At 39.2% G+C, this 15,825-nt stretch overlaps 1 protein-coding gene across 1 annotated transcript; it reads left to right on the top strand.

The window, feature by feature from the left end:
* The first annotated feature begins 9,391 nt into the window (after positions 1-9,391).
* Positions 9,392-14,439, top strand: LOC134863814 (hatching enzyme 1.2-like). The gene is made up of 10 exons (XM_063882534.1): positions 9,392-9,575; positions 10,181-10,211; positions 10,293-10,358; positions 10,751-10,903; positions 11,808-11,925; positions 12,048-12,226; positions 12,534-12,615; positions 13,331-13,455; positions 13,711-13,774; positions 14,249-14,439. The coding sequence occupies exons 1-9, from the start codon at positions 9,513-9,515 to the stop codon at positions 13,770-13,772; spliced, it is 879 nt and encodes a 292-aa protein (XP_063738604.1). The 5' UTR covers positions 9,392-9,512; the 3' UTR covers positions 13,773-13,774; positions 14,249-14,439.
* The last annotated feature ends 1,386 nt before the right edge of the window (positions 14,440-15,825 follow it).

Here is a 15,825-nt window from a genome sequence, read left to right as displayed (position 1 = left end):
ATAGAGCTGGGTGTCATCCGCGTAGCAATGAAAGTGAATGTTTAATTAACTGAAGATACGGCCAAGAGGAAAAAGAAAGATGACGAGAAAAAGAGGCCCCACGACAGAGACATGGGGCATACCGGTAGTGACTGGAAGTGGATTTGATTTGAAAGGTTTGAGTTGGATGAACTGAGTGTGGCCAGAGAGAGATCATTTACACCAGTGCTGTTTCTGTGCTGTGAAGAGGGTGGGAACCACTTGAAATTGTTCGTAGAAGTTATCATCAGACAAGTGGGCAGGATTTGGGATGCAACTTTTCAGTTGTCTCGTCTCTCTGTATAGTTGTTTTAAGTTCTTCGTAGTGGTTTTGAGTCTCTTTGTTTTCTTTTAGTGTCTCTGTGTATTTATTTTGAGGTCTTTGTAGTTCTTGTTAGTCCTTTTGTACTTGTTTCAAGTCTGTGTACTTTTTGAAAATTGTCTTTGTAGTTGTTTTTTTTTTCTTCATTGACATTTAGAGTTGAAAGAGTCGAGCATGTGTCCGTTAGGCCCTTCAGTTCTCCATCCATGCCTGTCATTTCTTTCCAATTCAGATAAGTGCCAGGAAGTAACTGGAAACCCAGTGAACCCATGAGGTTGCATGAGTTTTCATTTAGAGAGCATAAATATAAATTACAAATAGTTGCTCTTTTTTTGACACAAGTTTTGCATTAATTCATTAATTCATTAGTATTATCTTTGATGTGATAATTAAACAAACAAAAAAACCAAGATTGAAATTGTACATTTACTGGTATATCTGTGAGAAATGTTGGACAGAGCAACAACACATTTTCGTTACCAGCTCTTACATCAATACCAATAGACATGTCGCAAGACAAAGCCACAAGACCGTTATTTAGAATAGTGTTGTTGCAGCAGTCTGGATTACATCAATTCAAAAACATTATGTAGTTGAAAAATGAGAACTATAACACTTGCTGGCAATGCCATGTATTTATTGTTTTAATTGTAATATATATATACTATGCAAAGGAAGGTAGCTGTTGTACATATATCATTTTCCAATGTCACTACATTTTTAGTTTTGCAAAAATGTTTTAGCAAAATTGTAAAAGTTTGACTAATTCATTTAATTAATATTGATATATTTGATATCTTGATTTACATCTGTTATTTATTAGATAACAGCAGAGAGGGATCAAGTGAAGTCTGTACAAAAGTATAAATATCAAAATATATTTAAAGTACCAAAAGTTAAAAATACTCAAATTTCGGAATAATATACTGCATAATACATATCTGGATTACATATCCGCTCCTTGATGTTGGATGGTTTCCGCTAAACAGCAGTCTTCAAGTCAAACCAGAGATTTTCAATTGGATTGTGGTCTGGGCTTTGATTAGGCCATTCCAACACATTTAAATTCTTCAGGTGAAACTCGAGTGTTGCTTTAGCAGTATGCTTCGGGTCATTGTCCTGCTGGAAGGTGAACCTCCGTCCCAGTCTCAAGTCACAGGCAGACTGAAACAGGTTTTGCTCTAGAATATCCCTGTATTTAGCACCATCCATCTTTCCCTCGACTCGGACCAGTTTCCCAGTCCCTGCTGCTGAGAAACATCCCACAGCATGATGCTGCCACCACCATGTTTCACTGTGGATGGGGTTCTTGGGGTGATGGGATGTGTTGGGTTTCCCTTGGGGGCCGAAAATTTCAATTTTAGTCTCATCTGAGCAGAGCACCTTCCGCCATACATTTATGGAGTCGGCCTCATGCCTTTTGGCAAACTCAAAACGTGCCTTCTTATTTTTAACACTAAGTAATGGTTTTCTGGCCACTGTTCCATAAAGCCCAGCTCTATGGTGTGTACGGCTTATTGTGGTCCTATGCACAGACACTCCAGTCTCTGCTGTGGAACTCTGCAGCTCCTTTAGGGTTACCTTTGGTCTCTCTGTTGCCTCTCTGATTAGTGCCCTCCTTGCCCGGTCTGTGAGTTTTGGTGGGGGACCCTGTCTTGGCAGGTTTGTTGTGGTCCCATGTTCTTTCCAGTTGAAGATTATGGATTTGATGGTGCTCCAGGGGATCATCAAAGATGTGGATATGTTCTTATAACCCAACCCTGACTTGTATTTCTCAATAACTTTGTCCCTGACTTGTTTGGAGAGCTCCTTGCACTTCATGGTGTGATGTCTCTTGCTTAGTGGTGTTGCAGCCTATGGGGCCTTTCAGACAAGGGGTGTATACTGACAGGTCATGTTACACTTAGATTGCACACGGGTGGACTTCATTTCACTAATTAAGTGGCTTCTGAAGGTAATTGGTTGCGCCAGAACTTTTTAGGGGCTTCACAGCAAAGGGGGTGAATACACATGCACATGTTCAGTTTTTATTTTTATATATATATTTTTATCATTTCACTTCACCAACTTAGGCTGTTTTGTGCAGATCTATCACATACAATTCAGATTAAAAAACATTTCAATTACAGGTTGTAATGTAACAAAACAGATAAAAGCCAAGGGGTTGAATACTTTTGCAAGGCACTGTAAGTTGCACTTAGGGCAGTCTCAATGTTCATCTTTATTAATTCAAGCATTTTTCCTCTAGTCATTGTTCCTGTTTTTGAATGCCTGTAAGCAATATATTGCAACTGTGCCACAATCTGGAGAAATCATACACACAAAAGTATTTTGTAACTTCTAGTGTCAACCACAAAACCTTCAACTTGTGTAAACACCAGTTCCTTTCCCAACATGTCAACTCATTAAAAAAAACATGTCTACAGCATATGTCTGACCAGTCTCATAAGTGTCAGTGATTTGGTATCTATTAATAAAACCATTATTTATAACTCAAAAATCTTAATTCAGGCTGCCCCACGCTGGAATTCAAGCTTTATAAAAAAAAGAACTTTCTTTCCTGTTTAAATGTTCTTATAGGATCCGTGAACAGGCAGTTTTCCCCTTTAAAGTGCCATAGGGTTTACAAACCATTCTTATACTTATCTGCTGCCACATGTATATTATTTTGTGGCTTGGGGAGTAACAGATTACATGTAACTGGACAATGTAATCAGGATACAAAAAAAAATCCTTGCAGATAAAGGGAAAAAATCAGATGACTGTGGATGGTGAATTAGCAGGACTACACTGTTAGTAAGAAGAGCATATTGTGATGTTGCAAAAGGATCAGATGTTATTTCTTCTTTGTAAGCTGTAGCCTACTGTTCTATCAAATTGACCCGTTTTATATTTTCACAAAGAAAAAAAAAAAATACAAGGACAACCGGATCTCCATGGCCCAGTTTTTCAAAAGAACTTCAGTGGGATTTCGGATCACGGATTGGATCAAATTTTGGAAATGGGTTTTTCAAAGGCAAAAGAGGGATTCTAGATAAGAGCAGATCATGTAATCCGATTTTACCTTTGATCTGGATCAAACCTGCCCTTTGGGTTTTTCAAAACTTTGAACTCGGTTTGGGATCTATTTGATCCAAAAAAACAGGATTATCCTGATCCCATCAGAAGGGTGGATTCAGTTGTGATTTTTCGAACCAAACAAAATCAGAGAGGCTTTTTTTTTAAGTGAATGATCACAAAATCAATGTTTACTGATGATATGTACATTTCTTCATATTTTGTATGAATACAAATCAAGACAGTGACCATGGATATAAAGAAAATCTATGAAGCATGTCACATCTAATGAGATATGGTAAACAAATAAAAAAATCTGAAAGCTCTCAGCTGTCAAATAAATGCCACTGCTGCTCACAGCTCTATGATTCCACACTATAGTAATGGCAATGACAACAGAAAATATACGCAGTCATTCAGTAGACTAATTAAAAGTAATTTCTCACAATTGCATCTCTAATAGCATGTCCAGTGTGTCTTTCATTTGGTAAGAACCTTGGCGGCTGTTCTGGTTCTACATCAGGCTCAGGTCCATCATAAAGAGGGACATTACGCCTGGTGGCAATGTTATGTAAAACAATGCAGGCAAGGATTATGTTGCATGCCACCTTGGGTTGTACTCGCAAGTAGTTTAGACATGCAAACCGTCTCTTCAGGACTCCATTTAGGCGTTCAATGGCACATCTTGTTCTGTAATGTGAGGAGTTGATGCCTGCTCAGGTGTGTTTGCAACTGAAAAAGGGGTCATTAGCCATGGTAGGAGTGGATATACGCTATCTCCCAATAATATGCCATTTGGTCGGTGGGATTGAAACTCTCTGTATAGTGCACTCTCTCTTAGAATGCGTGCATCATGAACCTGGCCATTTCACAACACAGTTTGTGATTATGAGGTCATCGTTGCCCACAAGTTGGATGTTGATGCTGTGCCTCCCCTTTCGGTTGACATACTCCCACTCCCTTTCACAAGGTGCTTGGATATGGACATGAGTGCAATCAATAGCACCAATAGTGCTAGGCATGTTCCCCATTTGAAAAAACTTGTGCTTAGTCTGAGCTGTCTGGTCATCCTTGGGAAAGGAAACAGATGCATTGATCAGACTGCCCAGTGCTACTGACACAGCCTTCACCACATTACTCACAGTTGATTTTCTCACTCCCATATTGTCACCAATTAGTTGGTGAAAAGTCCCACATGCGTAAAAGCGCGGAGTGATTAAGCACTGTTCCTCCACGGATAAAGCATGACTCCTTTGGGTTTGGCGTTGGAGTGTTGGCCTGACAAGATCTGCAATGTACTTAATGTCGTCTCTCCCAAAGCGAAAACGTGCATACAGTTCTTCTGATGTGTATTGCTGAAGTGGTTTGGCGCGCTCAGCATACACCCTGTCACGGTACCTTCTCCTACGGTAATCATGAACAATACCTGCCATGTGGATGCCTCTGTATGCTAGGAGAAATGGGTGCAAAGACATGATGTGTTTAAATGGTCTCACCCATTAACCAGCAACAAGCTGAGTGGTGTAAGCCTAATTGAGCACAACCCAAAGCAATCATGCTCAAGGCTTATGAGGTTAGTGTTGGCTACACCAAAGAGTTGGAACCATGGACTCAAAAGGGCCTAATTTCACTGTGGCAAAAACTTGTGCAATGCTGGAGGGTGTTCGGGGCAATTTTGCATTGATAGTAGGAGGTTTCAGCTCTGCAAAGGGTGGAGAAGTAACCAAGAAAGGAAAAGAGAACATTTGGGAGGACATAACCAATTATGTCAATGCCACTGGGTCTGGCCAGAAGAGGACCATAAAACAAGTAATGTTGCGATGGAAGAACCTTAGGGCCAAGGCAACAAAAGACCTTGCTGAAGCCAAAATCCCCTAAACAGGTAACAAGCCATATAAGAGGGGAGAATTCATTGATATGGTCCTTGATGTAATAGGAGGAGAACAATCAGAGGCTCTGCATGGCATTGAAGGCATAGAAACAGATGGAGAGCCCACAATTACAGAGACTATGACTTCAGAAGAATGCGAGCTAAACTCTCCTGCAGAGGAAATGTTTGTGCTGGACCTGACTCCAGTTATTGAGGAGGAAGATAGATCCCCAGTGGAAGTAAGGGAGACAGTCCAAGACCTTCCTTCAAGAAAACGCAAACGTTCCTCAGCTACAAACAAGGATGGTGACTGCTTTGAGTTGCTTCTGAAACAGGAAACCGAAAGAGCAGAAGTACAAATTCAACTGGGTAAAGAACAAATATTGCTTAACCAACTGCAGCAGACAAAGTGCATATGGAGATACAACTCCTAAAGGAAGAAATGAAAAGAGCTGGTGTCTGTCCTGTGAATGGCTTTTGACTATTGGATAGTATTTTTTGTTATTTAACATTAGAAAAAAATAAGGACTGTAAAATGTTTCTGTTTATTAAACTGTTTCTGTTTCCTAAAATTCAAACAAACAATGGCTATTTTTGGCCTCCGGTATTTTACCTTACTGTTGTTCTTTGCTAAGCCAGTAGGCTACACTGTTGGTTCCATTTAAGGCTCTGGTAAACAGGATTTGGTAATCTTGAAATTTGGTATTTGGATCACAGTGATCCAATCCAATGTTCCTTTAAAAAACTGGCATAAAAGTAAGATGGATCAGGTGATCCTGGATAGCAAAACATGGGATTTCCAAATCCGGATCAATTTGATCCAAATTACACTTTTTGAAAAACTGGGCCCCGGACATTTAGACTGGAGCACAGGTATGTAACCAACATTTCTTTCACACTTTGTAGTACACGCCATTTCATAGTGTATCAGTTGGGTGACACCTGTTTACTTCATGAATGGCTGATGTCATACACTTACTGTACACGTTTCCTGTATCATTTACTCTACTGTGGGGGAAATATCTTTAGGCTGCAGTGCCCTATGTTTTTGTTTTGTTGTTTTTCTAAAGGACTGAGAGACGCAACCATGGTGGAGGAAGGGGCCTAATGTTCACCGGGGTACAGGAAGCTGCCATTGTAAACTCGGTTTTGGAAAGTAATGAAATCAGATTAAGAGATATTCAAAGTCACATCATCCAAGACAACACCGTCTTCAACAACATTCAACAAGTCAGTTTGTCCACATTGGCTCGCGTTCTCGAGCGAAACCAAATCAGTATGAAACAACTTTATAAGGTGCCTTTTGAGAGAAACTCTCAAAGAAACAAAGAGCTCAGAAGAGCATATGTGGATGTGAGCACAATATTGACTACAGTACACTACATGAAACATTGTTTCCCAGTGTACTGATAACACCATATTGACTGATGTTTGTTCTTTGTTTCTAGGGAGTTCTGGAAATGGATGCTCGTGCAATCCGGCACGAGTTCATCTTTGTAGATGAGGCTGGGTTCAACTTAGCAGAGACAAGAAGAAGGGGAAGGAACGTCATTGGCCACAGAGCCATTATAGATGTTCCTGGCCAACGTGGTGGGAACATCACAATGTGCACTGCCATCTCCAATACGCATGGTGTCCTCCACCGTCATGCCGACCTTGGACCATACAACACAGCCCATTGTCTCACATTTCTGGACAGACTCCACAATATTCTCATACCACCAGAGCGTATGAATGATGCAGAGCATCGAAGAAACAGGTATGTTATAGTATGGGACAACGTGAGCTTTCATCGTGCAGCCCCAGTCCAAACCTGGTTTGCTGACCACCCACCATTTGTCATGCGATACCTCCCACCATACTCACCATTTTTTAACCCCATAGAAGAGTTCTGTTCAGCATGGCGGTGGAAGGTTTACGACCGGCAGCCCTTTGTGGCATGCCTCTTTTGCAGGCTATGGAAGAAGCATGTGATGAAATTGATGTGGGTGCGATTCAGGGATGGATAAGGCACTCAATGCGCTTATTCCCTCGATGTCTGGCAAGGGAAGATATTGCCTGTGATGTGGACGAGGCGTTGTGGCCAGACCCAGCTATGCAGCAAGATGCTGCCTAATTACAGTATTTTTCTCGCCTCTTTTTTTATATATATTTTTTTTCTGCACATTTTTTCTGTAATTTTCTTTTTCAGTTTACTGTTTTTTGTTAGCATATTTTTGTTCACTCCAATGTATCTGCTGTGCATATTTTGCATTGACTTTTTTGGTGAAAAGCAGCATGTGTGTGTATCTTCAAATGTTTCTGTGCATGTGAACAATCTGAAGAATTTTCAACGATTTGAACTATTTTAGTATTATGGCAAAGCTTACTAAAGAGGTTAGTGCTTTACCTTTTGCCCAACAGTGTGTAGTTGGTGAGACAAAAATCTGGTGATATGAATGAAGTGTGTGCCGTTTGGTGCAAAAGTTAGATTTTCATAATGGTATAGAAGTTTTGGTTGCAGTGCTTCATTTTGCAGCATATATGAGGAATTTTGCAGTTTGGGTGTGTGGAGTATTTTGGTAAAACTAGGATAGTTTCCAAAATTGTGTTTAAGCAATTGTAAAAAAAAACTGTAATTGTAGACACACCTGAGTTCACCTGTCTTCAACCAAAATGGAAGGAGTCAGAAGAAGAATAGTGAGGGTGAGAGGGGGAATCCACGGAGGAGGACGAGGTAGAGGAAGAGGCGGAGGCTGTGCCAGAGGTAGAGGCAGAGGTGGAGGTAGAGGAAGACCTGAAGCAGGAGAACGTGCTCAAAGAAGAAGAGGACCAAATTTATCAAATGATATTCGCGCAACACTAGTTGACCATGTCATGAACCACGGATTGACGCTGAGGGAGGCTGGACTAACAGTTCAGCCAAATCTTAGCAGATATACAGTGGCATCTGTCATTAGGACATTTCGACAAGAAAACAGGTCAAAAGAAATCTGTCTACAGTAATCAGCTGCTTATTGTATGCACCATATCAGCACTTTTGATACCCCTTCCTGTGACATTTTACAGTAGGTTACATGTATTTCTTTCTACATAGGATTGAGGGACGAGAACGACAAGGAGGAAGGGGGCCCATATTCACACAAAAACAATGAAGAGAGATCATAAACATGATAATGCTATCAGGCTCAGAGAAATTCAATCTGTGACCATGCCATTTTCCATGATGTCCATCAGGTCTCTCACTCAACACTGGCACGCATCCTGAAAAGGCCTCAGCTTCAAATGAAACAAATGTATCGAATGCCTTTTGAGCGGAATTTAGAGAGGGTCACACAGCTGAGGCATGAGTATGTGGAGGTATGCATTGTTCTCTTTAGCACTGTGATGTTGCATACTGCATACTTTTACATGTAAATTTACTGTATACTAGCTCTATGCTGAACTACACAATCTTGTCTTTCACTGCATTTCAGAGAGTTTTACAGATGGATGCTGAGGAAATCCCACGTGAATTCATCTACATAGGGGTTCAACCTCACAAAAGCAAGAAAGAGAGGCAGAAATATAAATGGCCACAGGGCTATAATCAATTTCCCAGGGCAACGTGGGGATAACATCACCCTTTGCGCTGCCATTACACAGAATGGGCTCCTCCTCCCTCATGCCAATATGGGCCCTTACAACAGACCTCACATTCTCACATTTTTGGACCGATTGCAAAACATCGTCACAGCAGTAAACCAAAAGCACCAGATGCTCTACTTCGTCATCTGGAACAATGTGTCTAGTATTTTCTGTACTCTGTGTATTCAGTTTTTTTCAGATTTATTTTTTGCTGTAATTCTAACCTGTAATGGATATGTTTGTCTGATATTTGCTGAGCTTACAGTGTTATGCACCCTACTGTAGTGGCATGAAAACTGGGACGTGTTTCATTTTGCTAAGGATCTGAGGTGTTCTGCTAATTGGGTGTGTGGTTGTACCAATTGTGTGTAGTGATTTGAAAAACCGGGCCCTGTTTTCAAAATTGTGCTTAAGCAATCGAAAAAAACTGCAAACATGTTGCATCCTTGGAAATATCTTACACAAACCCCAGTCAGTTTGAAGTAATAACTGCCACTTCCAGTTCAGCTGAATTTGTCAACAGGTGTTTGTTGAACAGAATACCATATAAGGATGGGTTAGTTGTTTTCTCCACATATATAAGTTGAACCCCTGCTGCTTCAGATACTGTATCGCTCTGCTCCTGACCGATAACCAGCCATGATCCTGCAGGCGGCTGCGCTCAGTGTTCTCCTCTGCTGCGTGCACAGTTACACTCTATCGGTAAGCATCAGCACACACTTCACACACACACTTACTTTTCAATAATAACCAAAATACATATCATTTTTATGCAACAATTTGAAATCACCTATGATAAATTTGAAATGTATCCAAAATAAAATGGTCCTTCATACACGACCTCAGCATGACATTCAACTTTTTTTATTTGTGGTGGCACTCTAAATAGAGATGGTAAAATACAACTACCTAAATATGATTTTGTTTTTAAGCATGTGGATTGCATTTTACATGAAGTTTCCTTTTATCTGTCTCAAAAGATGTACAATATTTCTTTTTAAATCATAATACCGTCTTTATAGGACCTCCATCGGTACACTCACACTGAATTAAAGTATATTTTTATGCACTGGTCAATTGTTAGAGTTTGCGTCCATAACATGTCTTCTTTATGGTGGAATTATTTAAATTCTTCAATGTGTCTGTCAATTTTCCCTAAATTCACCCAGAATTAGCATTAGAAAATGTCTCTTTTGCATATTTAAATCAGAAAACTTGATTTAGGTTATCATCTGGGGTAGTTTGATTTTGATATCTATAAGTTATTATCATTTAGCTCTTAACCAGCATTTACTGTTTCTTATCAGGCTCCTTTTGAAAAGACTGAGGAGTCCTCTGGTAAGACATGACTACTTTTCAAACTCTGAAATGCTCAGATTATTTAGTCGGATGCTATAATTGATTGTTTCTATTCCACAGGCAACAACATCGAGGATGAGTTCCTGAGTGTGTCTGAGCTGTTGGAGAGGGCCAATAAGGATGTTGGTATGTATCTGCACTGCAATGATTTATTATGTATTCCCCCTGGCAGCAAATCTCCATAAATATGTATCTTACCTTAAATATAAAACAACATCAAATCAAGACGATGAGCATAATCTGTTTTTTCAGCCCTATTTTCTATACTAACATTTACAGTATACTATCAATTGTTTTACACACATTGTTTTTAAATTCATTGTTGTTTTATTGTGGTATACACTGTGATTTCCCCCCTTTAAATTGTAGCCATGTTTTATCTTATTATTATTTTTATTTTTCAAAATGAAGCCACTGTTTTCAAACCCTGCTTCCCCCAGGCTTAATAAAGTATATCTGATTCTGATTTGAAAGAAAGATGACAGCATTTTCTCGATCATGCCTGTGTCATCCTGCAGGAAAGAACTTTGACGATCCGTTGGTGATGTTTGGAGACATCGCCGTGCCCACTGGTCTGCAGAACGCTGATCCCTGCACAGCACGCAGCTGCCTGTGGCCTAAAGCCACAGACGGAAACGTCTACGTACCCTACAGCATCTCCGAGCAGTTCTGTGAGTACTGAAGGCAGGGTTTCATTATAACAAAGACTTGACCTGATACATACATGTGAATAGGATATGAAATAAAAATAAAAATCATAAACAGGGAATTATCAGTTTTAAAACAAATTGTTATAACAAAAAATAATTAGAAATTAAGTGGGCATACTGTATATGCATTTGGAGTCCGTATTGTTAAATCTAGTACCAACCGTTCTAGTAAATGATGGCTCAAAGCTCCTTTTTCATGAGTATCTGCGATTACTGATGCCAATAAGAAGTTTAGCTCTCATGGTCAGCACCATACTAACCTTAAAAAAGAAATTTAGATTGCAACTTTCAAGTATTTCAGAACAACGAAGGAATGTTAATGTTAGCCTCTTAATGAGAGTTATAAATAAAATATCTGAATTTAATTTAAGATCCAGTGATTTTGACCAGTATTTCATATAGTTTGGAGCCTCAATCAGTAGCAGTATAATAGCAGCAGTAGAGCTAAAGGTAGTAGTGGCAATAGTGATAGTAGTTTTTGATCCAGTGCTAGTAGTATTAAATGTGTCCATTGTTTTAGAAGTATTCATTACTTGAATTAGATGTGGAGTTCTTTGATCATGTGAGCTACTGTACGTTGTGTATATATCTGTAGCTGGGTGGCACAACTTGCACTGAACTGTAAAGCTGTTCCATCGTCCTATATGTGTGTATATTGTTCTTTGTTTGTAATAAAATGTGTTTTATCATTCCAACCCTGCAAAAACAATCACTATTTTCAATAAAGGTATCCCTAATTATCCCAAGCCTCAAACTAGTATGCTAGTGTAGTAATAGCGCTTTATTAATATTCCCCTTTTAATATGATGGCAGAGGGAATTGAAGAAATAAAACCAACTGATATTATTTTATTTTTACTGTAAAGCCGGGAGAGAGAAACAAACCATCGTCGAAGGTCTGAGGTCTTTTGCTGCGTCCACCTGCATCCGCTTCACCCCCGTCAACGGACAGATCGATTTTGTCGACATTCAGTCTCTATCAGGGTATTGACAATGCACACAACACACACACATCTGTTTACACCTCCATAAAACACATTGTTTCTCGGGGGAAGGGAAGCAATGTGGCTGTTTAACTGATAGTGGCATTGGGTGCTCTCTTTCAGGTGTTTTTCCTTCATCGGCCGTCGTGGTAGAGGCCAGATAGTTTCTTTGAGTCGTCAGGGGTGTGTTTTCAAGCAGATCATCCAACATGAGCTGCTCCATGCCCTAGGCTTCGACCATGAGCAGACCCGGTCCGACAGAGACCAGCATGTCCAGATCCTGCTGCAGAACGTCATGCGCGGTGGGTCCAGTCGCACTCATTCATCATGTAGAATACAGATGAAGCATGCTTTTGCAAGCAACACGATTGAGCAAAATAGGGTTGTTCAATTAATACAACTGACCTTTATGACCTTTAAAGGGGTAGTAGTAAATCCTTTATTAGTCCCACAGCGGGGAAAGTAGTGCTCAAAGTGCTACTTTCTTTCTACTCTATCACCTTGCAGAAGAAGCATTTATCTACTCATGGTCAACTTGTATTTTCTTAGAGGTGTTACTATTCGATTGTAAAGAAACAATATTTGATTGAGCCGTGTTATCTCCTGCAGGAATGGAGTCCAATTTCAGGAAGATCCAAACAAATAACCTGGGGACTCCCTATGACTACAACTCTGTCATGCACTATGACAGGTAACATCCAGTAATAATAACATACTACAACAACAATGTGGGATTTAAATATGTTTTTTTAATGTTATTGAGCTCTTCAGCCTCAAACTGGCCAACAGATTCCTAACATGATGTTTCCACATAGCTTTGTGTATGTATGTGAGTCAGAGTCGCAAATTCCTTCATCCCAATCTATGATCTCCAGTGTGTCGCTATAATGACAGATTGTAGATAGAGCATATGCACAGTATCTTATGCAACGTAATGCTAGCTAGCTAAATGGTATTTCATCCACAGTGCTTGAATATTTGATAGTGACATTGCGTATTTCTATGGTTGAATAAAAACTGGTTAAGCTGAGTAAGCTTGAGTAATTTTGCTAAAACATATAGTTAGCAACTGCAACATCACCCAAATGAAACTAAAATGAAAGCGGGAGATTTCCTTATTAGAATCATATTCGCAACGCTTTCAGTTTGGTTTAGTTTTTGGTTTCGGTTATCACATTGCATTTCATTTGGCTGACAATATTGGCCTTACAATAAGCGCAATAAACCTATAGAATAAAACTCCGAACAACAAGGAATGTACAGATAGATTTACTTCAAGGAAGTCCTACCATTGTAAGTGCTGGTGAATTTGTTACAAGGCCTAATCTAACTAAGTGTTTTTTTTTGTTGCAAGAATTTAATTGCCAAGATGCAATCGAAACATCAGCTTTCTGTTTGCACCACAGGTTTGCCTTCTCCAGGAACAGGCGGCCGACCATCATCCCCATCCCGGATAGGAACGCAGTCATTGGGAGAGCCACCCAGATGAGTCCAACCGACATCCTCCGGGTCAACCGCCTTTACAGATGCAGTACGTTCATTTTTACCAAAGAACCCTACTGACTGAATGACTTTCTACGTGTTTCTATAGCTGCAGTGTAATTCTGAGCTACACCCACCCACATATGTCTCCCCTCTTCCCTGGTGTCCTATACTGTCTTCCTACTGATAACATTCACAGAGGTCAGGCTTAAGTCCAGAAACCCCATATACTGTATGTGTGTGTAAAACGGAGCAGTACCGTAAAAGGAAAGTCACAGTACAGGTTTTGCTGTCTTTTTGTCAGATTCCACTGCATCCAGACCTCATCTGAAACCCGTGCAGATAAAACGTTTCTTGGAGAATTGAAAGTAAGTCAATAATAACATGCAATTACCTTTTTTGCACCACTTCTCGTCACTTCACAGTTTTTTACATTCATTATTTATCGTCTATGTTTCTTGTACATATATTTTTTACTGCGCTGTTAGCGTACAGTCTTATTATTATGCTGCTGTGTTTATTGTACCTTTGTAACTCTGGCACAACAACAAAGTCCTATCTTATCTTATTGCATGTTTTTTTCATAATTGACCTTTATTGTTTTAATCATTAATGTCTCCATTACTATTTAATATTTTTTTATAAATACACTTGGGGTTAGCTTGTGCGGGTACATGCTGTATTTTCCGTTTAATGATAAATGATGGATTTTATTGATATATTTTTGTTTTTTTGTTTTTTTTCTTTTAAGACAGTGACAGTTACAGACTGAAAACATGAATGTACTTTTATGTGGAACCACTAATGTGAATGTTGTCTTTAAAATGTTTCCTTTCCAACAGGAATTCAAGAGGAAATGTGGCAAATTGATGCAGCTTCTTATCTACAAGCAAAACTAAAATGCCTCTGAAAGACTGTGTTTAGCATTCTCTCAATTACACATTAAGATTGTTCAAAGACATAATCGCAAATGTAACCTTGGATAAATTACTGCTTATGAGCTTGATTAAATACAAATAATGAATCAAATGTTTATTCACATGTCTGTCTGTCATTTTCCATTTGGCCTTCATACACAGGAAAAACACACACAGCTGATCAAACTACTTGATAAAGACTTATTTTCCAGCACACACACACACACACACACAAACACACACACACACACACACACAAACACACACACACACACACACACACACACACACACACACACACACACACACACACACACACACACACACACACACACACACACACACACACACACACACACACACACAAACACACTCACACTTCGCCTGTGGGAACGAGGCACATTTCATTCAGATAACATGTAGGGTGAACACAAATAAGATACATTACCATTATTACATATCTTTTTACATTTGTTTTATATTATTTATACTTTTATTTACCAGTTAGTAAAGTAAGTTAAGTCCAGGCCGAGTTAACAGAATAAACAGTTTCACACAAATAATAATAAAAAAATAAAAACTACGAATAAATAAAATTGGACATACCAATATACCAAAAAGATGAATCTCACGTCAAATTATTTGACTAGTGATATGATCCAGGCCACATTTATATATTTATATATATTTTCAAGAATAAATCACATTTTTAAATGTTATTAAGGGAGTATGACTATTCGTGTGTAACTAATACCTAATCGAAGCCAAGCACCTTAAGATCATAATTCATGTAGAGCTATACACAAAGATACACTATCAATAAACAGGAATAAGAATATAAATGAGGGATAACTCTTCATTAGTGGTCCTGTCGCACAATATGGTCATGCAGGATAAGGAATTAGTAAGTGCTTTATTAAGCCAACATGCTTCTAATGTTAATAAGCACAATGGTTAATTTATGGCTTAATAAAGGGTGAGATAGAAAACCTCTGCATGCAAGTACCATCTCATACCAGTATTTTTTTAACCAAAGTACACATGTGCAATTTATGCTATAATAATAAATAAAAGCAACTGAGTTCAGATAAACAGATATAAACTCATCACACTTTGGAGTTATGAAAACATACAAATGAGTAGAACACATCAGGCATAAAAGTGACTTTCTTTCCCGTTTTTCAGTGTGTTTTGTACAGTATGATGGCAACAGGTGTCCCTTTACCCACTTTTGATGTTTTGTCAGCGTACGTGTCTGAACCGTGTGTCTGATAAGGCTGTGAGTTCAGCTGATGCTTTGATCTTCCTAGAACTCTGATTGTCCATATTTGGGCTGATAGACCCGGCTGAACAGATATAAAAATCTGGAGAGAAACTTCAGATGGATTAATCCACATTGAAGATCCAAGGTGAGTTCAGTGTGCACTTTTTTTCAGTGTGTGCAGATTTCTGTGTGTGTGTGTGTTTCTGTGCTCTGAGTGAAGCTGTGTGTGTCCTGCAGG

Source organism: Eleginops maclovinus, chromosome 4 (assembly GCF_036324505.1).
Source record: "Eleginops maclovinus isolate JMC-PN-2008 ecotype Puerto Natales chromosome 4, JC_Emac_rtc_rv5, whole genome shotgun sequence".
NCBI classification, from domain to species: Eukaryota; Metazoa; Chordata; class Actinopteri; order Perciformes; family Eleginopidae; genus Eleginops; species Eleginops maclovinus.
Note: the sequence above shows the minus strand (reverse complement) of the source record. Positions and strands in the feature narration are given on the sequence as shown.

Excerpts from the sequence above, each read along its gene's own strand:
- LOC134863814 (XM_063882534.1), top strand. The coding sequence starts at position 9,513 with ATGATCCTGCAGGCGGCTGCGCTCAGTGTTCTCCTCTGCTGCGTGCAC. Across the intron at positions 9,576-10,180 it reads TGCACAGTTACACTCTATCG|GCTCCTTTTGAAAAGACTGA; the intron begins GTAAGCATCAGC and ends GTTTCTTATCAG. Across the intron at positions 11,926-12,047 it reads GACATTCAGTCTCTATCAGG|GTGTTTTTCCTTCATCGGCC; the intron begins GTATTGACAATG and ends GCTCTCTTTCAG.